Below are 27453 nucleotides of genomic sequence, written 5' to 3' on the forward strand. Positions count from 1 at the left end.
GCTGAATAGAAAGAAAACTCAAGTGGTTAAACAGCAGATATGACCCCGGACTCAGTAAATCACAGATACAGAAGTGCATTTGTTCTCAGCGCAGGCTGGAGTTGCTGCCATTGTCCTGCTTTGCTTCTCCTCTTCCTTTCCTGTCATCCTTCACATGTGCTTGGATAGAAGTGCATTGTGTGCTGTGCTAGGCTCCTCAAAAAGCTGCTGAGGGTGGGTATGTGATTCAAAGCCTGCTGGGCTTCCTTCTCCCTCTTCAACCTGCCTGTCTTGCCGTTGTTCTCCTAGTGTTTCCATGCTCTTGTATGAAATGATTACTTTTTTAATGGCCAGTTTAGCCACTGGCAGTCTATCTTAATTTTCCATTCAGGAGTATTTCCCCCCAAGCAGGGATTTGTAATTTTCAAATGGAAGCTGTGTGGGACAGCAGTGATCCCGTTCTGGAAGTGTTGGTACAGCAGAAGACGCGGCGAGGCACAGATCCTGACGGGAGTTTCTGTGAACTGTTGGTTTATTTATGTGCTGTTCATTACAAGTGCATCTCCACTGTTGTTTTTTTCCTTTGATCCTTTGGCTACTTCTGTGTCCCTGTGTGCGAGTCAGAGCAACTCAGCATTCTTTTCTTCTTTCTTTCGTGATGGTAGAGACAGTGAAGGACTGAGGACTGGGGGCTGATCTGCTGAGTCCATTTCAGTCCCACACCCTGGTGTTTGGTGGGGCCGTTTAATTGCTCTTTGCTGAAAGTTCAGCAGCCTGCTCTGCAGCTCTCCAACGCTTCCCTTTTCCAAACCACAGTGCTGCAGTGCGAATGGCAGACTCTCAGGTGGGACCAGACAGATGGCTTTCTCAGGATGGAGATGCATTATGCCCTGTGTATTAGTTGCTCACCTGATACACATCTGTATTAGAGAAAGCTATTGCCTTTTTTAAAGCACAATATAATCTCTAGCAACCACGGCGCCTAATTGCTCATTAAGTTGTTCCCTTCCAGAACCTTCTGGTTTAAGTCACTTACTTTTATTTGTGTTATTACCAGTAATAGTTTTCAGCAGTGAACGCAGACAGCATGACAGTAATTTTACAGCTCTCCTGGATGGGGACTTTGCAGCCCCACTGTGCAGGGAGGAAGGCACAGACCCAAACCCCCATTGCAAATAAGCAGGCTGACATATGATGCCTCTGGCAGGTTTCCCTTCAGAGCTTGCTTTTAAAACAAACATTTTCCTGCAGCACTGGATTCTGCCTTTGAATGCAGACCTTTTCTTTGCCTTAATAGTTGTGTGTGCATGGATGGAGCAGACTGAGAGGATGCAGGGGTCAAAGATGCTGAGCCGAGGGCTGGACAGCTTGGCTTGCAGCTGTGTACCAGCACTGAGTGCGTGCTGTGTGATGTCCTCCCTGCTATGTGTGCACTCCAGGCTCTGGAGTGAGAGTGAAGACATGAGGGCTCCTGACCTCCTTCTGCTACAAGTGTTTTCGTGTCCACTTGATCACAAGCAAGTTGTTTCACCCCTGTGTGCCTCAGTTTCTCATTTTCAGTGGAAGCTGCGATAGTTCCCAGCTTCGCAGGGCTGGCGAGGATCAGTTTTATCACGGCTGTGAAGTGCTCCCTGAGCAGGGAGATGAGCTCTATGAAGGTTTAGGAAGGAAGGGATAAAAACAAAAGTTTTATGTGAGCCCAGCAGCATTGTCATTTGTGGAAGGGTAGAAGTACTTTCACGTCTTGCGGTGTGTTCTTCTTGCAGATGGGTTGGGGTGATTTGGGAGCTTTTGGAGAGCCTTCTAAGGAAACTCCTAACCTAGACCAGATGGCTTCAGAAGGGATGCTTTTCCTGGATTTTTATGCTGCCAGCCCCCTCTGTTCCCCATGTAAGTAAACCTGAGCTTTAAACTAGCACATAAGAACGCCACCTTCTGAGATTGGGATGTGTGCCAGCATCTGACATGAGCAACCAAACCAGTGATTACCCTCAGGGCAGAGTTTGGATTTGGTGCTTTGATCTTATCTGTTGCTTCCTTTTTATTTATGTTTTGATTGCAAACCCTTCAGTCTTAAGTTCTTTCAAAGCTGTATTTTAGTGTTCAGATCAGTTCAGCTAAGGGACTTCATAAAGTATTCTGGTTTAGTATTCTAGACTCATTTTTGTTCATATTTTGGGGCAAGCAGGCAAAGCAGTATCTAAATTGCTGCTGAGCAAAAGAAGTGTGCAGTTTGTCTGATTCCACTGGGTTGGGTGAGACTTTTGTGCAAGGAATGGCAGCATGCTGTGTCCTGCATCCCCTTGTTGACCCTGATGTCCAGCAAGGTTACTGGGGAAGAGACAGGAGAGAAACATTGGAGTTTGTGTGGGAAAGGTTATTTATTTATAATCCTTCTTGTTTGTTTTCTATGCAATTCCCCCCAGCTTTACTGGCAGACAAGAACTGAAACAGAAATGAGGAACAGGGCCTCTCTGTTTGGATTCTCCTTTAGGAAATCATTTGTCAGTGTGCTCATGACTGTCCTTTCTCAGAAGAGGCACTTAGAATGCAGCAAAGTCTCACTAAGTCCAGTGGTACTTCAGCACGTGTTTAAACATCTATTTAGATGTTCCCTGAGTCAGGACCTGGCTTTTATTGCCAAAGATGGGCAGTTTCTTTTAGTTCACTGTTTATGACTTTTGTCCAGGCTTAGCCTTAAGCTGAGTTTGTAGTATGATTTCCTCTTAAATACCAATGCCAGGTATTCCTTCTGTAATTGCTGAGATAGGAGGGCTGCTGTGCTTACTGTTGGAATTAATAGCTTTTCAGCAGTGGGTAAACTAATTTAATAGAGGGGTCACGTTTTAATCAAGCTTGACCTGGAGTAGCTCTAATGGTGTTGTATAGAAACGTGGCTGTCTCCATGGCCCAGTGAGGAGGGGATTGCTCCAAATGTGGCTGACCCCAGTAACTGGCTGTGCCTGAACACCAGCATGCTTTGGTCATCGTGCTGTCCTCAGCCTGAACGTGGTAATGCTGAGTGTGAGCACACAGTGCACCTGCCATGAAATGACCTGTGTTTGTTTCTGCAGCACGGGCAGCGCTGCTGACGGGTCGCCTCCCAGTCAGGAATGGTTTTTACACAACGAATGCACACGCCAGAAATGGTACGGCCTTCATTCCTGCTTCCTTTTCTGATTTCTTTCTCTGCTTTGCAGGAAGTTTCGCTTTGCACAAAGGCTTGCCATGGTTGTCTTCTCTTAAGGGCCTTCCATGGTAACACAAATAGATTACCGGGTTAATAAGTGTGAGATTTATTATTTCCTCCTCATCAAGCAGAAAGCACTGTCCTTTGAGGAGGCACAAACAAGGCTGGCTGTTCTGCTTGTTTCTGCTGGCTGAGAAGTGTTTCCTCTGGGCAGTGGAATTGGTGCCCGGTTAAACAGAGGCACGTGGGGCTGTGTGTTAACACCCAGAGCCAAGCACAGGCTGTTCACCTTGCATTCGGTGTGGCTTTTACAACTCCTTTAGGAAGGGCCATCTTGTAGCCCTGTTGTGCCTGTGCTGCTTCAAAGAGTAGCCATGCATGATATCTCTGGGTTGATTTTGGTTCCAGAGTCACAGATGCTGTGTGAGGCCAACAGGCAGCAGCTACGTGTCAGTTCATGCAGTATCAGCCAGCATGCACCAGAGTCACACCTTGTATCCTCAAGGGCCACAGAGGGAAATGCTGTTTCCTTCAGCTCCTGTGGTCAGAGCCAATCTATCCTTTGATTTAGGAAAGGAAACCCCTTCATTTTAGGTGACATACAGCAGGTTTGCAGAAGTAAAGGCAACTCTGCTGGACACCTGAAGCATCTGTTTTCTGTTTGATCCTCACTCCCTTCTGCCCCTTTCCTTTCTCTTTCAGCTTCTTTCTGCAATGGCACCCCCCTTATTTTTTTTATTGGAGAGGAGTTCTCTCTTTACTTGAGAGATTATTTGCTAAATCAACTTGCCCCCTTCATCTCTTGCTCTGGGAAGACTTCCAAAGAGTGATAGTGCTGCAAGTTCAAACTAACTGCTCTTTCTGATCCAGTAATAATACTTCTAATGATGGGTGGCTGTGAGCTGTTTGCTGTCATAATTGTAAGAGTCAGTAAGGTTTGTGTTTGTTTTGCACAGCATACACACCGCAGGATATAGTGGGAGGAATTCAAGATTCTGAAATACTGCTTCCAGAGCTGCTGAAGAAAGCTGGCTACACCAACAAGATCGTTGGCAAATGGTAAACTTCTTAAGATCTCTTCCTTTGAGCCTTCTAGGTGTGTGTATGTGTCGTGAAGGAGCAGCAGGACAACCTGAATTGGAGGAGAAAGACATCTGAGCTTCAAAACAGGCTGCCTTTCCAAATCTGTGGTGGATCCTCTCTCCTGCTGTGATCAATTTCCGAATTGAGTGTTAGCATTACAAGTACATACATGTATCTGTACACATATATAAACCCTGCAGCTCTTTGTGCTCTCATCCGTGTACCACACTACTTAATTACATCCAGAAGTGCCAGGATGTTCTGTTGGAGCTTGCCTTCGGCTCCTACGTGCTTTTTATCTTTGTCCCCTGCTCTAAGTTGCTCTTTTTTTTAGTAGACTGAATTGTGCAAGCTTTTTTGGGAGGCCGGGGAGGGGAGAAGTGTATGGTACAGAAATAGAGATACAGATGCTTGAAGATGAGTGGATTGAAACCAGAGCCACGCTGAAGCCTGTTCACTTAGCGTAGGAGATGAGGGTGGTGGGGAGGGACTTGGCCAGGGCAGCTGATACTACCAGGTGTTCTAAAAGAGCCAGAGATCTGATCCAGCGCTCTCTTCACGTTGTGCTTTGGCTTTGTTGACTTTCAGGGGAGTACAGCAAAATCTTAGCAGGTGTTTCGTAATGTATGTGAAGAACTGGGAAGGAAAAGCCTGAGAGGTGTTGTGTTCAAACACGGGCGGTGCAATTAATGGTGTAAGAGTTGAAACTGGTGTGTTTGTTAACATTCAAATTTCGAGCGTGCTTGCGGGCTCTAATGGAATCCCACAGGGCCTGGAGCTCTCTGATCACAATTTGGAACAGTGCTGTAATAAATAAATGTATAAATAGCAGCTTCAGAACCACACAGACCCCAGCCAAGTACTGCTTGGTTAACAGAGTAATTGTTAATGAAGAGACTTCAGACAAGATTAGCGCTGGGGGGGGGATGCTGTTTAGAACAGTGATGGGATGCATTTTCCTTAGCAGTTTTGCTACCAAGTTAGAGGAGAGCAAGATGGGTTTGCAGTTGGATTCAGCGGTGCTGCTGAAATCAGAGAGAAAGCAAACTAACCAAAGACAGTGAATTATTTATCATCACGGATCCAAACGGCAGAGTGGCCGTGAAGAATCGGCTCAGTGGGCTGAAAGCAATGCGATGCAGTTCAGTGCTAATAAATGCAAATTCATACACCCAGGGAAAAGAAATAAACAACGCAGATACAGATTGGTTCCAGGCAGTTATTTGGAAAGCAGCAAATCTGGAAGGACCTGCAGCTGTTAGCACGAAGCAGACTAAATAGCAACGTGCAGTGCACCATCATTACACATCCAGGAGCTGTTGTACCACAGAGGATTGGGAATGGCACTGTGCAGCAGCACTCTGGCATTTGTGAGCATCACCTGCTTTGTAGAAGGGTGTTTGGAGGGGAAAATAAAAGGTGTAATGCAGTAGTTCAATTGGACTTTCGTTATAGTCCCTGTAGGATTTCAGGGCTTTTAAAGGTTTTGAAGCTTTCCAGCAGGTTTTATATCCTTTAAACATCCCTTTTAAAACTTCTCAGGGTAACGGCGAGTTCCACAGTTTAATTGGATGTTTGCAAGTCAAGTATCTCCCATGAACACTTCAGAATTTGTTGCATTTCATTAAATGTCCTCCTTTTTTTTGTGTGTGTGTGTGTGTGATGTGAAAGGGACAGAACAGTCTACCTTCTGCATCTCAGTGATTATTTTGTGCCTCCTTCATGTCTCTTCTTTTCCTTTTTAAGTTCTCTTGGGTCTCAGAGCAAAATGTTTTCTCGTGTCACCTGTTATTCCCCAGGAGCAGCTTTGTAGCACTTATACATAGAAGAGGAAAGGGGAGAGTCTTGTGTTGGAGGCTTGCAGTTTTAGTTACATCACTGAGATACTCTCATAGCTGGTGTGATGATTATTTTATGCTGCAACTCATTTTGGAGTAGCTCAAAATGACACTGTGGATCACTTTATTCCAGGTAGTGCATTTTATGTCCCTTATGTTCAGGAAACGTGCAGAGAGGGATGACACAAACGGACAGGTTGCAGATGCAGACTTGTGAGCAGAAGCTGGAATGATTAAATAAACATTTAGGTACAAAGATCTCCTTCAGAGATTGGGAGAGGATGGGCATTCTTTATCTTTGAGATGGAGAATTTGCAGTCAAGAAGCAGGAGATTAGAAAGGAGCTTTAGCTTGAATTTAGGGATGGAGAATTTTCAAGCAGAGTGGTAGAATGCAGCTGTCATCAGTGGTAGCTAAATAGGTTTTATGTTCACTTGTGCACGTCAAGAACTTGCTCTCATTTACATTCAGGTCTCTCTGTACCATTTTGGCAAAATAAAGACTCCATAAAAGGAATACGAATGTCACAGTACATTTCATGAGCTTTGTTGTGTTTTTTTTTATAGCTCAGTGGTATAAAAGTGACTTGTTTTAGATCAGAATCCTTAAGCAAAACATCATGTGCATCTCTGCGGTGGCTTTGGGCACTGCAGCTCATCAGTGCAGATGGTCAGGGCAGCGTGAGAGAAGGCACCAATAGAAGGCAGTGGTGGAAAGCAGGCTGGGCAGTAGGCTGAAATGGGATATGTGCAAGCACTGGGATAACTGCATGGATCCATTTGTGACAAGAAAGATCAAGACAGTGCTCTGCAGTTGTTTCTTTGATTAAAATGCTTGAAGTTTTTCTTCTTAGGCAAAGACTGTTTGCTTGCATACCATTCTGGTGAGATTACAGTTTGCTCCAATGCAGTAGAATTTTAACTCATCTGTTTCTTTTGTTCCTAGGCATCTGGGTCACAGGCCCCAGTTCCACCCCTTGAAACATGGTTTTGATGAATGGTTTGGATCCCCAAACTGCCATTTTGGACCTTATGATAACAGAGCACTCCCAAATATCCCTGTGTACAGGGACTGGGAAATGATTGGCAGGTAATTCAGCTACTTGCCTGCCAGTTGCTTTCAAAAACATTACCTAGTGGCTGGGAATGTTCTTTTCCTTGCTCTCCCTGCTGATGTTTCTGTGTTGGAAGACAAGAGCTAGCACAGCAAACCGGTATCAGTGCAAAGGGGTTGGCAGAACCAGAAGCTGCTTCAGAATCAGGCAGAGTTGCAGGTCTGGCTGCATGGCCAGTAAAGTGCAGGTGCTTCACCCTGCGTGGAGGACTCTTACAGCATGTCAAGCATTAGGAATGTCCTGCTTCAGCTCTGTTCTGAGATGCTTAGTGCTGAAGGCCTGTTTGCTCTGCAGCTCAGCAGCCTGCTGATGCAGAAAAGGTATTTGTGAAAGTTGGTGAAACACATGAGTAGCAGATCAGAGCCCAGCCCAAGGCTGGCTTCATCTACTGTGCTCTGCAGCGACTGTCTGCAGCAGTTACTTACAGAAGAAAACAGATGTGGAAAGCTCTGTCTTGTCCATCTTGCTGAATGGAAGGCTGTGCTCAGGTCTTTAATTTAAATAGCTGCTGGCTTAACAGCCGTGAGCAAATCTGAGGTTGGCCAATATCCAAGCTGTGGATAGCGATTTCCATTGGAGTTAAGACAGAGAGAGGGAAAGCCTTGTGGGGAAGTGCACAAGGCAGGCAGAAGCAAGGTATAGACTAACTGTCAGGAGCTCGGTGAAGTTCACATCTCAGAAGACCTACTTCTGCAGCACCAGTGCTAGACTTGGCATGGTAGAGAACATTTAGTCCACTCTAAACACCTGAACTATCTTTTGCAGGAGTCCTGTCCCCCTCAGCTCTACCTGACTGTCTAAATTTAAAACTCAAGCTCATTAAACATGAAGTTAGGTGCTTGATGGTGAAGATTAATAACAGCCCGAGTACCGAGGCCAGCCTGCAGGTTGCATGCAGACCAGCTGTGGATCACGGCTGCCCCGCAGCACCTCCCAGAGATGTTTGCTCATCCTGTTGCACCCGAAGGCTTCCTGTGATGATTTCATTCCATTGCTTCTCTTGGAAACTGCTTCCGCTCAGTACTGAAAGGCTGCTTTCTTCCTCCTTGCCTTGCTTTGTAGTAACCTCTTCTCTGTTTGTGCAAGTGTGCAGTCTGCACCATTTTTACTATTTGCTTTTGTGCCCGGTGTCGTCTCTTTTCACTCGCTGCTGTTCTCATGAGGACTGCCACCTGCCCTTCTTTGCTGAATTGCTGTCTGCAGATAGTCAAGGACAACGTGTTTGGAGCAGCCCACGTTGTGATTCTGTGTCACTGAATGTTTTTGGGTACTGCTTAAAATATCACTCGCATCCAGCAGCTCTCGACTGAAGGAGCAGTGCCATAAGCTCATGATGTGTGCTACCCCGTTCTCATAGCTCACAGTGAGCAATCAGTGGCTCAGGTTTGTCCAAATCTTGCAGTTGTCATTAGTTAGAATCTGGTCATTTCACTGCTGTGTACTGTAATTAGAAACATGATGACACTGCTTTTAATGTCTGAACAGAGTTGGTGGGTGACGTAACTGAGGGTTCTACCTGCAGTCACCTGCTGTGTAACTAATGGCATGGGAAGCTTTATTGTGCTGTGTATTCCTTTGGGTTTATTCCTTTAGTTCTCTCTGATTCTTTATAGATACTATGAAGATTTCAAAATTGATCTGAAGACGGGTGAAGCCAACTTGACTCAGATTTACCTGCAGGTAGAGTTTATTTTAGTGCTGGTTTCTAACCCACAGTGACTTTATGGTTGTGGGTTTTGTTTTGTTTTTCTTTGAAGAGACCTGGATGACAGAGGGTGATTCTGTTACATTCATTTTTATTGTTGCTTACAGGAAGCTCTCGATTTCATTAGCAAGCAGCAGGCCAGCCAGCAGCCGTTCTTTTTATACTGGGCAATCGATGCTACTCATGCTCCTGTTTATGCTTCCAAACATTTCCTGGGCACCAGTCAGAGAGGAAGGTGAGTCTTATTTTTGTGTGGTTTTTTTTTTGTTTTTTTTTTTTTTTTCCTTTCATTTTTTTTAAATTAATACCTCATGCTGGGGAAATGTTAAGCCTCAGTGATACTTATTATATCATAGTATCATAGTCATAGAATGGCCTGGCTTGAAAAGGACCACAATGCTCATGTGGTTCCAATCCCCTGCTGTGTGCAGGTCACCAACCAGCAGCCCAGGCTGCCCAGAGCCACATCCAGCCTGGCCTTGAATGCCTGCAGGGATGGGGCATCCACAGCCTCCTTGGGCAACCTGTGCCAGTGCCTCACCACCCTGTGTGTACTTATATCCAAATACACAGATAGTTACTCCAAAGCATATGTGCTGAAGTACATGAGCTTGTGTTAGTTAGTGAAGACTTTGCTTGGGTTGTTCTTTAATATTTTTGCTGTATTAGTGAATGAAGATCACACAACTAAAACAGGAGTGGGAAGCTTAAGCTCCTTTGCCAGTTGTGTGGGTAATGAAGTGCTGTATGTGGCATTATGATTTCTGGAAAGCTTTTGTGTGATTAGTGTCTGTTTTAAAGGCTTATTAATCAGAACAGCAAGTAGAGAAAAGCATGCTGTAAACACAGTTTACAGGAGGCAGGAGTAGCTCTGCAGCCACGATGAGCCTTGCTTCTCAGGGTGCAATTTCAAACCAATGTCCATAAGCAAAATGGAGTTATTAGCTTCAGGACTATGGCAAAGGGATATTGCCTGTGTTTGAGAACCTTGATAGCTAAGTGTTTATCTGAGCCAGGAGTGACTCAGAGCTGAGCAAATTCTGACTCTTAATGTCCAAGAGAAGCTGCTCTGTGCAGGTGTGAGACGCAGGCTTTGCAGTGACACTGATACAACTCTTATTACAGTGCCTGCTGCATGAGGGAAGTGTTCCTTTTCCCAGCACAGGTTTAAACTGTGTTCGCTAAAAGCACTGTGGCTTTTTCCAGTATACTGTACTGTGTGAGTCTCCTGCTGCTGCCTTTAATGTTTCGCATCTACTTTTGCTTCAGATATGGGGACGCTGTGCGGGAAATTGATGATAGCGTTGGAAAAATCCTAAAACATCTTCAGAAGCTGGGTATCAGTGAGAACACTTTCGTGTTTTTCACCTCCGATAATGGGGCTGCTCTCATTTCAGCTCCTAAACAAGGTGAGCCTCAAATTAACAGAGCTGGACTGGGGTTGTGAACTCAAGGCTTCTCTCTCCTCCCCCCCAGACGTGGAGAAATCTGTACCTGGCAGTTTCCCTTATCCTCTTTGCAATTAGGTGTAGCCTCAGAGTTCACGGCGCTCACATTTAGAGTGAATTCTGCTGACATTTCTTCCTTCTGGGGGCCATTGGAGGAGGTACCCTTGGCTAGGTGGAATTTTTGCTGGTCACCTGTTTGCATCTCCACTTGGCACTGGCAGACGTTGAGTATTTTTTAATGTATTTAGGCCCCAAGCACAATACAGTTTTGTTCTCCATCTGCCAGATGTTGATTGGAGCATCTAAGTAATTACAGAGTTCAGGAGCCCCTTCTTCTTTAACTCTCTTCAAAAATAGCAGGAGGAAAAACTATTTTTGTTCTCCTTTGTTTAAATGATTGTTTCTCCCGGAGTCATTGCAAATTGATTTTATAACCCACTCTCTTCTATTTGGAGGCAAACTGTCTGGTGGTTATTAGACCACAGAGCAGGGAGTATCCTGAGCTCTGATGTCAGCCGAGCCGCTGTGTTTGACTTTGTGTGACCTGGAATCAGCCTGTTTGTTCTTCAGTAAGCTCTGCTGCAAGGCTGGGTTAAAAACCCAGGCATTCCTGCAAATCATTTGCTATCTGCCAGAGAGAACATTCAGGGAATGTATGATTACTTCTTTTGCTCTCATATCTGCATCTAATACTGCTCTGGTTCTGTAACAGGTTGTGAGGAGAGCACTCTTGTGAAGGTGTGAGATTTCTTTAAGTTGCAAACAGCAGTGAACATCCCTCAGGGGAAGGAAAATGCCTCAAAGTCTTTTCTGTGCTTTTTGTTCTTTGTTCAGTAGGTTGCAAGTAGTGTTCAGCTGTCTGGTTCTCTCTGAACTGAAATGATGCTCCTAAAGTTTATCATAAAGGGATTTAAAACAACAACAACAAAAATCAACTCTGGACGTATTGTTTGAAAGCAGGATTCGTGCAGAAATGGCAATTTGTTTAAAAGTAGCCTGCAAATTTCAATTTGGTTGACCGTGTCCCTCTGCTGTATGATATTGGCATGTTGGGGGGGTCTGTGACTTTGTTTCTTTCTCTAGGAGGAAGCAATGGTCCTTTTCTCTGTGGCAAACAAACCACCTTTGAAGGTGGCATGAGAGAGCCAGCTATTGCTTGGTGGCCTGGACATATACCTGCAGGAAGCGTGAGTATCTCTTCCAGCTCTGATCAGTTCTGTGTGGACTGAAGTGAATGGAATGGGCTTGGGGTCAGACCTGTAGCATTTCAGTCCTGACAGCTGTCTAAATAAGGAGCTGCTGGCTGCTTCTACAGCGCCGTTCCTGTTCATTATTGCAAATTTGCAGCTGCTGTGCCTGTGATCAGCACTTCTGGGAAGCACCATGTATTCTGGCCTTTTAGTCTTCATAGTTGAAACCCTTTACTCTTTTGGACCACAGTCATTTTAGTGGGTTACCTCTTTGAGCAAATTGAAGTACAAACGCACACTTTGACATCCCAGTCTAGAGCATGAATGTGTTGCCTATGCATGCTCTCTGCACTTCAAAGTGCCAAGTGATTTGACCCTCGCAGCTCCTGCTTTGGTGTGCGATGAAAGTTCCACTCAGGGAGGTCTGGATATCAGAATATTGCTCCCGTCTGCCTGTACACAAATTCAGATACCATCACTTCAAAATAATCCTCTGGTGACACTGCCAGCCTCTCTTGTCCCAGTTCTCATTAAAGAAAGATGCAATCAATTCTTCTGCAGGCAGGGTTCTTAGTAAATAATACAGATTCCCTCCCCTTTGTGAGCATCTCTTATCCCTGAAGAAAGTGATATTTCATTAACTGGGCACTGAGCTTAAAACTGCAAACTATTCATAAATACAACATTTTTTGAAGTTGCATTCCTTTTGAGTGGCTTAATTGAGTCAGGATAATGATAATTTACTGTTTGCATTTAGGAGGGTGCCACCAGATATCTCAGATCCGCAGCTGAGGGCAGAAGGGTAGTTTGGTTTCATCATTTTTAAGGAATTCACAAAACCTACTTGGGATGTTTTATTATTATTTTTCTAATTTGAAATGAAAGCAGTCTTTTTGTTTAAATTTAAACATTTCCATAAAGTCTTTCCAAGCCAAGTACAACAGCCTGGGGCTAGCATAGGAGAACATGAGACCGAAGCTGACTGTTTTGTTTTCCATGTCCAAGCTGAATAACGTGCTAAAAGTAAACATGCATTATAAATGGGAACAAGTAAATACTGCATTTAAAAATTCTTTCCATTGTAGTAACTCCAATGATAATTAGGAACACAAGCAGAGAAATCTGGAGGCCTGTTCATTCTCTGAGCGTAACGTGCTGGTACCACGCTCCCAGCGGTGGCACTGTGTGTGCAGGGGAGCTTTCTGTGGTCAGAAGCAGTCTGTGTAGCCTGGTGTGATGCGTGGCTTCCTTCCTGAGGTTACAGCTGAAGCTGTGCGAATTTCTGTGAGCAGACATTTCAGTGCAGGGTTAATGTGGCTGCCTGCACACGCGGGTGGACCAGCTGACGTTGTACTGCGGTGCTCAGCAAGCTGAAGGCTGTGCTTCAGGTGTGTAGGCAGGTTTGTGCCCCAAACCCCCTCCTGCACCACGGTTGATATCATCCTTGGCACTTAAGCACGTGCTTAAATCCAAATTCTCCTTAAGCTGGGCTCCAGGCTGGGGCTGTTGGCCAGATGCCTGTGCTTGCAGGTGTTACAGCTTCACTTGGGCGCCCTGAGAAGCCTGTTCTGAACACTGTGCTCGGGATGTGTTGCTTTGCTTTGAGCTGAACTCCAATACGATGCTGCTACCAATAAGTATGTGACAGCTACTTACGTGTCTTTTCTGCTTGCATTCTTGCCATGGAGGCTTCAGCAGTGATACCCACAGGAGCACTAACAGCAGGTGAGAGGTTTGGCATTGCTTCTGTGAAATACGGCCCGCTCTGTGCAAGCATGTAGAGTGCCTGTAGTTCCTGCTTCATGATGGCCTCTTTGGACATAGCAAGTGAAGAGATGTGTTTGCTAGTATGCTTTTGGCTTCTTTTTGATATCTTAGAGTCTGTAGCTTCAACATCATCTTGACTGTGAGTTGAAACCGGAGTCTTGTGTAGTCCATGTAAAACATGGAAAGATTGCTTCCAAGTGTCCCGCTGCACTCTCCTTGTGAATGAGTTGAAGGAAACAAAGGCTTGGGTGCCCTGAACCAGGCTGCAAGCAGAGGGCTTCCCAGGCGTGCCAGAGGGCCTGCTCCTCCATCCTGTGCTGGGATTGATTGCTCTGTTCCAACCACGGAGGTGTTGCAGAGCAGGCATTGGGCCAGCAGCCATCTCAGCTGGCACAGCCGCAGCCAGCAAAAGCAGACGTGTGCCTCTGGCCTGTGCAGTCCAGCTGTTGGCTGGAAGGCTCGTCCCACTGATGGGCTCTGGCAGTCTCTTCATCATCTTATTGATATCTGTGTCTTGCTCGGTTTCTGTTAAAGGGCGCAGCTTGTTGGAATGAAGGAGCACCTTCTTACATAAACAAAAGAGGTTGTGTGACAGGATTGCTGGCACTTGACAGGACATCGATAGAGGTGGGGGTAATTGGTGCGGCTGGCTGATTCGCAGTTATTTTGGGGTGCCTTGGGAGTCTGTGTTGCTCTTGGCATCAACGTTCGGTAATTCAGGTCCCCCATCAGGAATATTTATTCGCAGTAAAACAGCCTTTCTGCAGTTTCTTCCTCAGCGATGTTTTCCAGGTGAATTTGCAGCAAATCAGCCTTTCGGCATTCCTGCATCACATCTGCCTTCTGGAAGGATCCAGCTGGAAAAAAAAAGAGTCGTATTCTGTTGGTATTTGAATCCTCCTCCTCCTCTCTTCCCTCGCCCTCCTCCCTTTCCTCTCTCGTGCCTGCTTCCTGAAGGAGAAAAGAACATATCAACCCAAAGACAGCATTGCAACCTTTTCTTCGCTATCTCCCACGGGGCGCAAATTGAAATTGAATTAGACAGGGATATCAGGTCTGCTGGCTGTGATAACTGTAAAAGGATTTTATTTAAAAACACCCTGACATTTGTTCGCCCAGTTTCAAATATTTAGCTTTCCTCCTTTCCATTCCTGGCGGGGGCGACTTTATTAATTGTCGCCTTTGATTCAGAGTTAAAGCTTGAAAGCACTGATAACAGCAGTGGTGACTATTTCTTCCAGCGACGTGGCCCACAGCAAAAGGATTTCATTTTCTTAAAGACGTTCTGTGTATAAGGAGAGTTTATTAAAAAGAAGGGGGAGGAAGAAGGGGGGGAAAAATCCGTTCTTACGTGCGTAATACCGGCTGTTTCTCGCTGATACGAGCAATATCTGATCTCACTCTTTCTTATATATTATTTATTTTCTCTGGGCTGTTGCCCTCTCTGGATTTTTCTTTTTCTCTTTAAAAAAAAAAAAAAAAAAAAGGGAAAGGCAACTAGAATGAAAGAGTGCTGTTGACAGGAGAAAATGGTAATTTTTTTATTTTTCTCTGAAAATACTTCAAAGTTTTATATAAATATTAACCTTTTTTTCCCCCCCCCCCCCCTGTTCTACAGCGTGGTGCTGCAGAGCACAGATAAATCCAAGTGGCTGTGGCACGGGCATTTAATTTCCTTAAGAAGTTTTCTCTGCTTCATGGAAAAATGTGGTCTGAGACCAGAAACGTAATTGGATGATTAAAGAGAGTCATCTACATCTGGTTATGGTTAATAAGGAGCGGGTACAGGGTCTGCGGTGGGCCCACAGGGTTGTCACAACACGATGTATAAATTAGGTGATGTTAGAGGCACGAGGCTCAGGTCAGCGGCTGCCTCTTGCTGCTTGTTATCAAAAGATTGAGGCAAGGGGATGCGGTGACGACCAGAAAAGTGACTTTTGGATTTGCTGTAGAATTGCAAGGCCTCGTTACAAAAAGCCTCAGACACCTTTCTGCCTGCCTGGCATGGCGGCAGGAGGGAGCAGGCGTGTGCCACATCTGTTCTGATTGGACTCTGAGCTCTGCACGTTTTGTTCTGCTGACCCCACAGCTCTCTTCAGGCTCGCTGGAGGTAAATTAGCCGGCAGATGAGCCTACAAGGGACTGAGCATCTCTGCTGAGATGCTGAGCTCTTGTAATCCCCTTTGACCTCAGGGAGAGAAGCTTTCCCAGCATCAGTGGCTCATGAATCTGTCCAGCCCTGGAAGGAGTGAGCTGATGCTTTTTGGGTTGTTGTTGTTTTTCTACCTGCTGTTTTAGTATTTCAACACATAAGACCAGAGAGGAGCCTCAGTGAGAGGACAGTCCTGGGAGCATCCCAATATCCATGAGTTCACAGCTTGTCCCAGGCTTTCCCCAGGGCCAGTTGATTGCGCTGCCTTCCTGGGTGAGGGTTTCTGTGCTCAGGGCTTCCTCATTAGCAGAGATCTTTGCACCTTGTTTGCTTCGTAAGAGTTGTGAGAAAGCATTCTTACATCCAGCATTCATATTGCGTGTTCCTGCCAACACCTTTTGATGAATGAAAGCCATTACAGTTTGAAATTGCTGTAATCAAGTAATGCGATATTGTAATGTTAAACTTGTAATCACTCCTCTGCATGTTGCTTTCTCAATTCTTTTGGTGTGTTTTTAACTTGCTAATTCTTCCTCTAAGTGTTCACTTTCTTCAGCTCGGCTTCTTAACAAAAGTCCCAGTATCCCAGGAGAAATAGCATTTTCATTTTCTTTCCTCGGGAGTAAGGGAACCAATATCTTGCAAGTATTCACTTACCATGTTATCATTTGTCATCTTTTTTTAATCATTAGCATGGCCCTCCAGGCCGGGGGTCTGTTTGGGACAAGAAAGAGGATTCTGAGATGCAAAGGCCTTGACAGTGACAGCACTGTGATGTTCACACTGACATCAGCAAGCTGCTGGTAGGACGTGGGTTTTGGTCACAGCGTGCTTCTGAAGTTACCACTGTGAGCTTGTATCAGATGGCAAGAAGGGCTCTTCTCACATCACATCTTGTGCTGGTGCATCCTGGTGCAAAGCTTGCTTGCTCTTGGTTCGAATCTGTCTGCTTCAGTGTAGTGTGCTGCTGGCTAATTAAACATCCCACAGCAGCTAACTGTAGCTTGCCCAAGGAGGATGGGAGCAGAGCTTCAGAAGGGATCAGTCAGATGAGAATGTTTGGCTTATAGAATCACAGGATGGTTGGAAGGGACCTCAAGGCTCATCAAACTCCAACCCTCCCTCTGCATGCAGGGCCACCAACTTCCATATCTGATAGCAGCCCAGGCTGCCCAGGGCCCCATCCAACCTGGCCTTGAACACCTCCAGGGATGGACGGGGCATCACAGCCTCTCTGGGCAGCTGTTCCAGCACCTCACCACTCTCCAATTAAAGGAGGAAAAAAAAAAGAAACAACAGCAAAAACAAACAAACAAAAAAAATGCTTTGCGAATCTCCGTTGGAACCAAAACCAGATGTTTTTTTCCCTTATTAAAATATAGACTAAAAATACCACAACTTTACAGTTCTTGAATTGTTGGAAATGGTTTGCAGATGAAGTCATCAGGCTCTTTTTGTTGTTATCCATCTATCCCTGTGCTTTCTGTGCACGCTCTGAGGATATTCTGGAATACAGAGATGACCTGGGGAGGGAACAAATCAAGGACTTCTTTTTTTCTTTCTTGTTTTAAGCGTTGATTTTTTCAATCCACAAATGACTCAGAATTTGTTAAACGAGGTTGAACTGTGCAAAAAAAAAAAAAAGCTCCTTTGAGTTGGATACACGTAGAGAGAAGTGAGGGGGAAAAGAGGAAAATGGAAGTGGGGAAGTATGATTGTCCCCTTTGTTATTGTAACGTGGGGTTTGCTGCAGCACTGTGAAGGGAGAGACCCTTAAAAGAGAGGTTCAGGAGGCAGTGCTTTGCAGGAAGGCGGCCTCCCTCTGTATGGCTTTTGCTGAAGGTTTCTGTTGGTGTTTCAGGTCAGCCGGCAGCTGGGCAGCGTGATGGATCTGTTCACCACCAGCCTCTCCCTGGTGGGCCTGCAGGCTCCGAGTGACAGACAGATTGACGGCGTCGACCTTTTACCTGCCATCTTGCGGGGCGAGCTAATTGACAGGTTTGTTATGAGCCCGGAGCTCTGATCCTTGCCTCCAAACTGAAGTGGTGCCAATCTTTGCCTTCTTCTTCTTTTTTTTTTTTTTCTTTAAATTTTAAATCAAGTTTACAGAAGTATTTTATAAACTGGACGGATGCATCTTTGCTCCTGGCCGATGACCATGAGGTAGCACCAGAGCTTTACCCTGTGCATTAATCCTCTGCTGGAGCAGGCAGAGGTGAGATTTCCTGACACATGACATGCTGCTGTACGGTGGAGTCTGGGGACAAGTGCAAATGTCAGGGGGTTAGCAGGGATCCCTGGAACAGCATATGGCAGCAAGGGAGATAAAAGCCTGCGAACTGTAGCCTGGGTAGGGGAAAATACATTATTTATTACTGGAAAAAACATCCAGGAGTATATTGGCTCATTGCAGAATATAGTTCTAGTCTGAGAGAAGCTGGAATTAAAGGCTGGACTGCCACAGGTGAACCAGAAGCCCACCTCTTCCCAAGGTCCTTTTATAAAGGCACGTTTGAATTAAAGAGCTGGGATCCTTATGGGCATGCGGGAGTCTTGCTTGGGTGCAGATTTTGACAGCAAACATCCTTGGCTGTCACTGGATGGCCTGGAGGTCAAGAGAGGTGTTTTTGTTGAGATTGGGATAATTTGGCAGCCTGGGAAATCCTGAGTACAAATATATTCTTTGTCAGTGAGACAGCAAGGAAACATACGCATCCAAAACATACTTGAGTTCTGTTCTGTGTTGGATGGGAGCCTTTGTTCCACAACTTGTTACTTATGTGCCTGTTAAAGCGAGAGGTATGTGTGCAGCATTACCTGCTGGCTCACATGAGCTGCTGCAGGTCCTGCAAACACAGCCTGATACTTTTGTGGAGCTTTCTTATGACACCAAAGGGAAAATAAAGGAAATATCAGCCACCCATCTCTTACAGCAGTGCCATTCGTGTTGCAGTAATGATTATTCAAGGCTGTGATGACTCTTCTTTTTTTTCTTATTGATTGATTGATTGATTTTCCACCCCAAACCTGACTGGGACATCACAGCTCCCATTGCCCCAAGGCGTTTCCAGGGGATGCAGTTGTAGGGTTCTTTTAAGTTTATAAAGGAAAAAAGGGAACAGGAAAGAAAGGAATCGGCGGCAGCAGAATTTTCAGTGTGAGCTGAAAGCCTTTTTCAAAGATGGAGACGTTTGTTGTTGGGTTTTTTTTTAATGCAAAACCTAACCTGTGTGCCTTCTTGCAGAGGGTCACTCACAGCCTGTCGCATGGTCTGTGTTTATGGCAAGGAAAAAGGAGGCTGGCGTGCTTCAAGCGTGGCGTGTTTGTTTGGGCTGTTTTATTTTGTTCATGAAACTGGTTTAGATCAAGTCCTGCGTTTTGGCAGGCTTCTCAGGCTGCCTTTATTTCACAGGCACTTCAGGTGTTAGGATGCAGGACCAGGCGCTGCTGGCAGCAGCATTTCCCCTTTGTTCATGAGCGGTTCCTAATGACAAAGGCTCATTGTTTGTGCGAGGAACCTGCAGGGAAGGCTGTGGTTTAAAATACAGGAGATCTAAGGCCACTCCTGTCATTCGGATGCAGAGATTTTAATCTTATCTCTATCCCTAACTATCCCTATAGTTAGGGACTGTGTTTTTTCCAGAGAGAGTAGCTTTTGCCTAGTGGTATCTGAATCAAAGACAAAGGGTGCTTATACCCTTCCCAATGCAATAAGCAGCCCAGTGATCTCCTCCTGCCAGCAGGCTGACACAGCCAGAGACGAGCTGCCTCTGGTGTCCTTGTGGGGCAAACTGCAGCAGCCACTGAAGCCATTCTCCTGCAATAGACCATTTCAGTGGAAATGTGTACTGTTCCCTCAAAAAATGAGAGCACGTTTTGAGGGACCAAAGGGAGCACGGCTGGGATGCACGGGAGGAAGCGCAGTGCACGTGCCTTGGGTGTGGATCGTGCCCTCAGTACCTGTAGGGGAACTTTGGGGGAGAGGTTGCAGATTTCATTATGAGCTGAGATGATGCTTCAGGGGAAAGCGAATGGGCAGGAGTTAAAAATGAAGCCTGTCTTGGTGCCAGGTTTCTTTTTTTTATGGAGCTTTTCGGATCTGAAATGCCCAACTGGCCAGCATCCGGTGTCCTCCCCGGCCATCCTGTGCCTCAGATGGGAACAGCACATATGTCGATGCTGCCATAACGAGGAGTGTGAGCACCATATTCTCTGTGAATCCCTATTTCTCTCTCTCTGGCAGACGCTCGCCACTTCTGAGACATTTGGTGTTTAAGTCGGCACGCTCTATAGGAAATAACAGGGTCTGATAGTTCAAGGATTAACAATCACTGGCAGCCAAGCTGTATAATATTTCATTCTTGCACCGTGTGAGCTCTCGACTTGATGAACACTTTAAAAAATGTTAATTGAAAACCTTGCAGTGGAGACTATTAGGAGGCAGCCTGTTTCTGACTGATAGCTGGATCGGAAGTCAGACGCCATTAAAGTGTTTGTCTCCCTTATCAGCGAGGCAGCGGCAGCAGCTGCCCAGGCTGGCGTGCTGGCATTTCTCATGCAGTTCTGCTCTCCCTTGCAGGCCCATATTCTATTATCGTGGCAATGAGATGATGGCGGTGAGAGTCGGGCTTTACAAGGCTCACTACTGGACCTGGAGCAACTCCTGGGAGGAGTACAGCAAGGTAACAGCACACCGACCTGCGCCTTCCTCTCGTTCCTTCTCTCTTTCCCAGTCATTTTCCAGGGGGGAAATAACCATTTAAAGAGGTGTTTTAACTGGGGGATGCCACAGAGCACTTACGAACCAGCCTTTCCTTCACGGCCTCTTAAGAGCTACCCAATCTCCAGAATCCAAGGGCACTGGTGTCACCTGCACCCCTGTGCTGAATGGAGTCAGAGACAAGCAGAGGAAAATGAGCAAAGCCTGACTTGTCCCAAGTGGTGTTCCCTTGAAGCAGCACTTAATGCCCCTTAACGTTAAGCTTCTTTCCCTGCTGAATTCTCATCTTTCACGTGTACCTTTACAGAGCTTGGAGACTGATGCCAAATGAACGGGTCAGTTATCTGTGTATCTGGTGAAAAAGACCCAGAGCGCCTTGAACTGTGGAAAGGAGATAGGGATGTGCTATTTTATTGGTCTTTTTTTCCTGAAAAGGAAAGCTCTTCAGTGCAGTGGAAAGAGCAGCAGCCATCACAAACACTGCACTCCATATGTTTAATCTATTACCAGCACTTCTGCAAGCCCGTATCACTCTGTAAGATGCTTCGCATTTTGTTTGCCAAAGAGGAGCTGCTTTTGCAGTTTTCTGGCTGATCTTCTCACAATTAGATGTTAAACACTGTTATTTTTCTTCTTCTGGGACTTCCTTGCCTCAGACCTGGGTGCTGAACTCTGGGACGTTTCTTGAATGGCAGGTTCACACGTGTGCCTTGCTGATGATACCTGTAGACATGAACTAAATGCATTATGGCACAGCTTTCAGCAGTTTTGACAGCAGGCTGGTACTGGGGAGGGATTGTTTGTATGATTGATTTTTTTCTTTATGCCTTTTTTTCTTTCCTTTAACTTACTTGGGTCCTCAAGGCGTCACAGGTGCAGAAATAAGTGCTGGTGACATTTGTGGATGTAAAAGTGCATGGTTTCTTTCATGGGGATGTCCTGGGGGTAGAAGGAGACGTCAGCTCCAAGGGAGTCATTCACATTCAGGGCTGTAAATGTGTGTGTTTGTCTTTCTGAGGCTGCAGTGCTCCAGGAGTTTCTGTTTTTCACAGATTAGGAAGGAAAGTTGACTCTGAAAATGCACTGCACACTGCGTGTCAACCCTAATATTGCACAGCTAAAAGGAGACCATGTGCTTGTCTGGGTCAGTCTGTGAGGAAAGCACCGATGTCACATGTGCCATAATGAGGATTTTCCCTGTGTGAGAGACACTGGGAGCTTACCTGTTGTTGTGGATGGCCATATGAATGGACTCGAGGGCATGCTTTTGCCATGGGTGTGAATAATTGCCCTCCATTGTATTACATGCACATGCACATACTGACATGCCTTGTTTGGTCATAAATAAACGCCTGCATTGATCTGAACTTATTGGTACATGTCTGAGGACGTGTGTGGCTGTGATAATGGGGACCAGTTACTCATTTCAAACGCTCTCCTACTGTGAGAAATGGCAGTTGTGCAATTAAGGAATATTTATTCCTTTCTGAGCTGTTGTTTAACTGCTGTCTGATAAAAGTCAGCAATTATACTGTACATCAGAGAAATGATTAAAAATTCACTGGCTTTCCTGCAGCTTGTATCACATGTGGTTGATGTGGGTAAAATTGGAGCACATTAGTGGACAGACTAGCCATTAACAACATGCAGAGGAAGCTGAGGCTGAAATTTGTTCCAATTCTCCTCATGTCCTCGAGCCATTAATTACAAGCCTTGCAAGTTTAAAAATAGAAAGAAATCAGAATGCAGAACAGTTCCGCAGTTGTGAGCCTTGTTTTGGGAATTCTGTAATCTCACCTCCTGATCCAACGCCTCTTTTGGTGCCTGTTGTTCTCAGCTGCTCTGATATTGGGCTGCAACTATTGGGCTGGAATCAAAAAGGCCAATTTGTTTGCTAATTTCCTTTGAAAAGTGGATTTGCATACGTGTGTGTGTGGCATTAGGAGTTGTGTCTGTGGGCAGGCTTGCTGTTGGATACCTTTGATTTGCCTCCCATTGGAGCTGTAGCTAACGAGGCCCTGTCAGCTCTCTGATCTCTGGCCTGGGTCCTTCACCTCACTGGGAATCCAACAGGGGCTTTTGTTAAACTTTCCAACGTGACATTTTTCCTGTCTCGAGGGTCCCTCACTCAGACCTGGCATGAACAGATGGATCTGGTTGGCATGTCATTCCGTTTGGAAGGGGCCTGAAGTTGGCCAGATGTGTCAGAATGGCCGTCTGCACAGTTTTAAAAGGTTTGTTTTTGGGGGTGGTTGAGTTTCTCACTATTTTGATGCATACGTGGCACCTTTTGCCCAAACCTCCTTTTCCTTTCAAATTCCCTTGTTAACTGACAGTGTGGGAAACCAGTGATACGGAAAACTTGCACTGGTTTTAATCTATGCATCGTGCATATTTGTTTGACTTTTAGATGAGATTGTACCACTAAAGCATCCAGGAATCATATTTTCATGTTGACATTGGAAATTATTGCACGTCTTGGGGACCAGGCACAGTCATGTCAGTTTAGGACTACCAGCCCTGATGGGATTAACTAGAAAGAATGTGCAATTTTGGCCTCTAACCTGGAAAGCTATGCACTTGAATGTGGTCTAAGTTAGTTAAGTAATAAAGTATGTATGTATAAATAAAAATCTACCAGAGGGAAGCAGCTTATGGAAAGCAAAGCCTCGGGAAGCATAACAGGCAGATGAATGCTTCTCTCCATCTGGCACTTGGAGTATTTACACTGGGCACATCCTGTACAAGCAGTACACAGGCTGCTGGTTGTCCTAGACCCCCATGACATTGGTGTGCCCTCACTGGTCTGCATCCTCTGCCTTATGGCTTGGTACTGAGATTTGTCAGCTTTCACAAAGATGAAGCGCGTGGTTCAGTTCCTGGTGGAAGAAAAAAAAATGGGACGTGGGTTGGTGGAGAAAAACTGAAAGAGAAGTCTGTGGAGAACGTGTGGGATTCACTGAATGTGACCAAGGTCTGTGGGATGTTCACCACCATCGCTGTGCCCTGGCTGCTGAGCCCAGACTTCAAACTGAACCCAGGCAGAATTCAGCAACACCACTGGCCTTTACCAAGCCAGGGACGGAAGGGCTGATGCTGCAGAGGAATGAGGAAGTAAGGAAAAGCCTGAGGAGCTCCTTCTGCACAGCACAAGGCACCCAGGACTCTTCCTGACTGCAGAGTGCATGACAGTTCTGTGTGAGGAGGTGATGTTTCACACATTGCTGCTGTATTGCTGCTGGTTTCCGCAGCAGTGTTGGTGGGTTCGCAGCTTCTTTTTCCTAAAATGTGAATGCCCAGAGTTGGTTCTGTTAGCAGTCGTTTTGTCCTGTTGGTCAAAGGGACGTGTAACCTTCCTCATTTGGAAGGAGAGGCCTGGAAGAGGAGACAAATGGCTTTTCTTGATGGATTTACCCAAGTAGCCAGCAAGTCCTTCAGGAGTTGCTTCAGGTAATGCGATGTGGAGGAGGTAGGAGAAAGGAAATCACCATCCTTGTGCCTTCTGAGAGCAGTGATGCAAGAAGGGGAAAAAAAAAAAATAATATTAGAAATATGGAAAAAGCCCTTGGGTTCGTTGGAGAGTGGCTGATAGCATCAACCTTTCTGCTGTCAGCTTAGTATCTTGTTAGTAGCCTTCAGTGATTTTTCAGAGGGGCTCCTGTGTCTCTCAGTGGAGGTGCCTGCGATAGAAGATGCTATTGTTTTAATGTAAAATGCCACGGGGTTATTCCTGCTGCAGTCTGTCTGATTGCCCTTCTCCTCGGCACGGAGGGATCGATAAAGCCTTTTCTGCGAGGGGGATGTGAAGTCAAGTAGAACCTGACAAATAATGACATTTGATTGTGGTCCTCTGAGCGCATGAGCTAGCCATTGATCGCTGCTGCCTCAGAGCCGACGGGGGCTCTCCGATCTGCCCATCTTCGGGGGTCTCTTCCAGACAGTTAACACATTAGAAGCAATTTTTGTTCAACAGGCAGTCGGAGCTGCGGGCCGGGAGGTTTTGTTGAGAGCCTCCATTGCGGTGACAGCGGCCGCTTACCGGCGCCGTGGCAAAGAGGGAGAAACGTGCCTGGCTTTAATGAACCGCTCATCTTTTCTCCCTCCGATACGAACGCGGCTCTGGGTCTCGTGTGATGGAATGAGGAGCCATGACCAGCAGGCAGCCCCCAGATTTGCTGCGCTGCCATCAAATTCAGCCTCTGCCTGTCAGGTCGGAGCGAGCTGGGCCAGCGCCAGGGTGACGAATTGCCAGAGGGCTCACGTTGACACAAGTGGTGATTCCATCGCTTGGCGCGCAGCCCGCGCTGGCAGCCAGCTGTATTTGTCTCATGTCTATATTGACATAGCATCTGTGGTCCATTTGCTCTGGAAATTGAAGCATAAGCCGTGCGACCGATTGCCACCAGGTCTTAGGGGTGGAAAAACCATCCGGGTTACGTGATTGCTGGGAGGAAGGGCTGAAGGATGTGCTCGCCCAAAGGCTTCCCTGATGCGCAGGGAGTGCTGCTTGGTTGGTTTTGTTGTTGTATTTCTTTCTTTCTTTTCTTTTTCTTAAAGTAAATGATTACTGGGATTACTCCTCCAGCAGACAGGTGCAGAATGCTGCTGGTGTAAGAGGTCTGGTGTGGGAGCTGAGATGCTTCTGTTTGCCATCTGATGCTCTTTGATCGGTTCCCTTAGAAAGCACAAAGCCGGTGTGCTCTAGATAGGATCTTCTGGCTTGGCTTGTGTGCTTTTGGAGTTGGGAAGGAAAGATGCAAGAATTTGCTTAAACACAGGGAGTGACCTTTCTGCTTTGTTTGATCAGTGTTACTGTCAACATGCAAATTGCCTTGGATTGTGAGCAGAGTGGAATAGAAGGCGTGGGCTTTAACTGATCCCCTGCACATGGTCACTAACAGTCTGCCAAAGAGCTCCAAGTAAATAAAAACAAAGTGGTGGCTGGGGTTTTGTCATCCTGGAGGAAGGGGCAGCTGTGCCTCCCTGCCTCTTTGCTCTTCTTCACGTGATACAGCTTTCCTTTTGAGCAAAGCTGCCATCCTGTTGGCCGTGTGGAGTAAATGAGGAGACCTCTGTGCTTCTTATGCCACGAGCTGGCTTTTGCTCCAGCTGAGAATTGGGCACGTCTGTATTTAGTGCTAAAGCCTGCAGCGTCCTCGGGATGTGTGGGGCGTGTTGTCAGATCAGGCTTTTACAAGAAAAGGAAAAAAGAGTTATTTAATGATTTCCAGTTATCTTCTAGTGACCTTCACCGACAGAAGTGCTCGAGAGGAGACCCCCCCACCAGACCTGCCGTCCTTCAGCCTGCATGTGGGGCAGCAGAGCTGTTTCCTTCCTGCTCCTTCTCTGCTGTCGGAGGTGGACGCAAGGAGTTTGGGCACATCCCTGTGCCCCCAGCCCCCAGAAACACACATGACCAAATCCTCATGCTTTCCAAGCAGCTAGAGGCATCGTCCAGATGCTCCAGAGCGTGGATTGCCTCATCTTTAAATAATCCTCAAATCCCAAGCAGATTTAGTTTGTTCTGGTTTTGCTCCAGAAATTAAAAGCAATCTGGACGTGAGGATCCCAGACTTTCAGCTCGGTGCTGTAACTGATTTTTTTTTTTTCCTTCTTTCCATCCTGAGAACTGAAAATGCATTGAGATAAGAAGCAGGATGAAGTAGAGCTTGTGGGTGATACGTTAAATATTGTTTCCTGCCAAATGTGTGCAGAGGAGCAGGCCCCACCATCTGTATCTGTAGCGTATCACTTGCTGTGATGCTGGACAATGCCTTCGTCAGGTATGTGAAGATGGAATGGTGCCTCTCACATTTTGCTCATTTGCTGACGAGCAGGGAGAAAATAACTTTCAAGCTGCCTCTGGTGGCTGAATATCAGCAGTCACACAGTACATAAAAATAATAATAGTCTGTTATGTTTGTGGAGGTAAAGTTGAAAGGCCTCAGGAATTTAAAGCGTGGTTTCAGCCGTGCTTTAGGAGAGTTATTTATCAGTGTCACAAAACAGTAAGTTTGATTGATTATTGTTATCCCCAGCAGACTGCTTTTGAGCAGGGCATTGACTGCTTAGATTAGAAAGACAGATAGCCTTTGGCTGGTGGCCTCAGGCAAGGTGTCACAGCACCTTCTTTCCTAGGAGGCTTTGGGGCTTCCCTGAGCCTTAGTGTGGAGCCTTGGCTAAAGGAAACAGAAGACAAAACGTAAGCAGAGCAGTATATAAATAAATACCCAAGAGGCTAAAATCTTCTTTCAGAAAGAAGCATTTGCAGCCAAAGAGTATTGTACCAATTAGCGGGCTCTTAATTAAATTGCTTGTTTGATTTGCATCCAAATTATAATTTGGATATTATGTAGGCTTTGATACCTTTTCATTAACTGTTCCTTTTGAAAAAAAAATAAATAAAAATCTATTTTTCACTCTTTTTTCTGAGGCCTGCGGCACCAGAAGGTGGGAAGGTCAATCATTTTTGTATCCATTTAAAGTCCATTATTGGCCGGCCACTACAACCTATCAAGCAACTTTCTTATTTTTCCAGTCAGTGATTCAGGAATCTATAGCTCTGTGCAGATAAATGGGATTTCATGGGCTTCTAACCTTCCTGCTTTATTGAAAAGCAGAATATTAACTGCTCCACTGACCAGCTGTCCATTAAAAACACAGGATATTTTTAGAAAATGGTTTGCCAATCAAATCCTACCAACATCTGTAGAGAGCCTTTCAGTTTGTTTGCTTTTTAAGCAAATGCTACAGCTGCTTTTCCATTGAAATATTCCCATTTACCCTCTCTCCACGTCTCTGTCCTTGTCTCAGGTATTGTGAGGAGCGCAGCGTGTTGGCTGGAATTGTTAAAGCTGGGTTTTACCAGGTGCCAGCCCTTGCTGGTCCACAGGGCTCCCCGCGTTATTTTCTGTTCAGTGAAATGAGTGCTTTACATTTTTTGCTGTTCCCAGGGCTAAATGTGTTCTGTTAGCCCACAAGGCTGCAGGCAGGCTCTGGGTTATTAGCCTGACATCTGGCTAATAACTGGCTGCAGTTTGGGAGCTGCAAGGGCAGATGCAGAGAGCTGGCTGCTCCGGGCCTGCGAGCTGACTACTGGCTCTGGCCCTCAATGGCCTTCGAGCACTTACCCACTGCTGGTGGCAAACAGAACCCCAGTCCTTGTGCCCTTCATTCTGTCGCTGCAGAGAGGTCCCAGTTTCTCAGTCTCAGGCATAATACAATTCTCCTAGCACAGCTCTCGTTCCCAGCTGAGTGCTTCAATACC

At 45.9% G+C, this 27453-nt stretch overlaps 1 protein-coding gene across 1 annotated transcript in view; it reads left to right on the forward strand.

Moving 5' to 3' along the window:
* The window catches only part of GALNS (galactosamine (N-acetyl)-6-sulfatase), a 43030-nt gene that overhangs the window by 1801 nt on the left and 13776 nt on the right, over positions 1 to 27453 (forward strand). The window contains exons 2-11 of the mRNA XM_042885838.1: positions 1746 to 1869; positions 3054 to 3128; positions 4126 to 4228; positions 7036 to 7179; positions 8818 to 8884; positions 9017 to 9144; positions 10179 to 10318; positions 11441 to 11544; positions 17328 to 17464; positions 20046 to 20148. Of these exons, the coding sequence (XP_042741772.1) occupies positions 1746 to 1869; positions 3054 to 3128; positions 4126 to 4228; positions 7036 to 7179; positions 8818 to 8884; positions 9017 to 9144; positions 10179 to 10318; positions 11441 to 11544; positions 17328 to 17464; positions 20046 to 20148 (1125 nt within the window). The remainder of the gene's footprint in view (positions 1 to 1745; positions 1870 to 3053; positions 3129 to 4125; positions 4229 to 7035; positions 7180 to 8817; positions 8885 to 9016; positions 9145 to 10178; positions 10319 to 11440; positions 11545 to 17327; positions 17465 to 20045; positions 20149 to 27453) is intronic.

Source organism: Lagopus leucura, unplaced genomic scaffold (assembly GCF_019238085.1).
Source record: "Lagopus leucura isolate 7727_CA_CO unplaced genomic scaffold, USGS_WTPT01 Super-Scaffold_100053, whole genome shotgun sequence".
NCBI classification, from domain to species: Eukaryota; Metazoa; Chordata; class Aves; order Galliformes; family Phasianidae; genus Lagopus; species Lagopus leucura.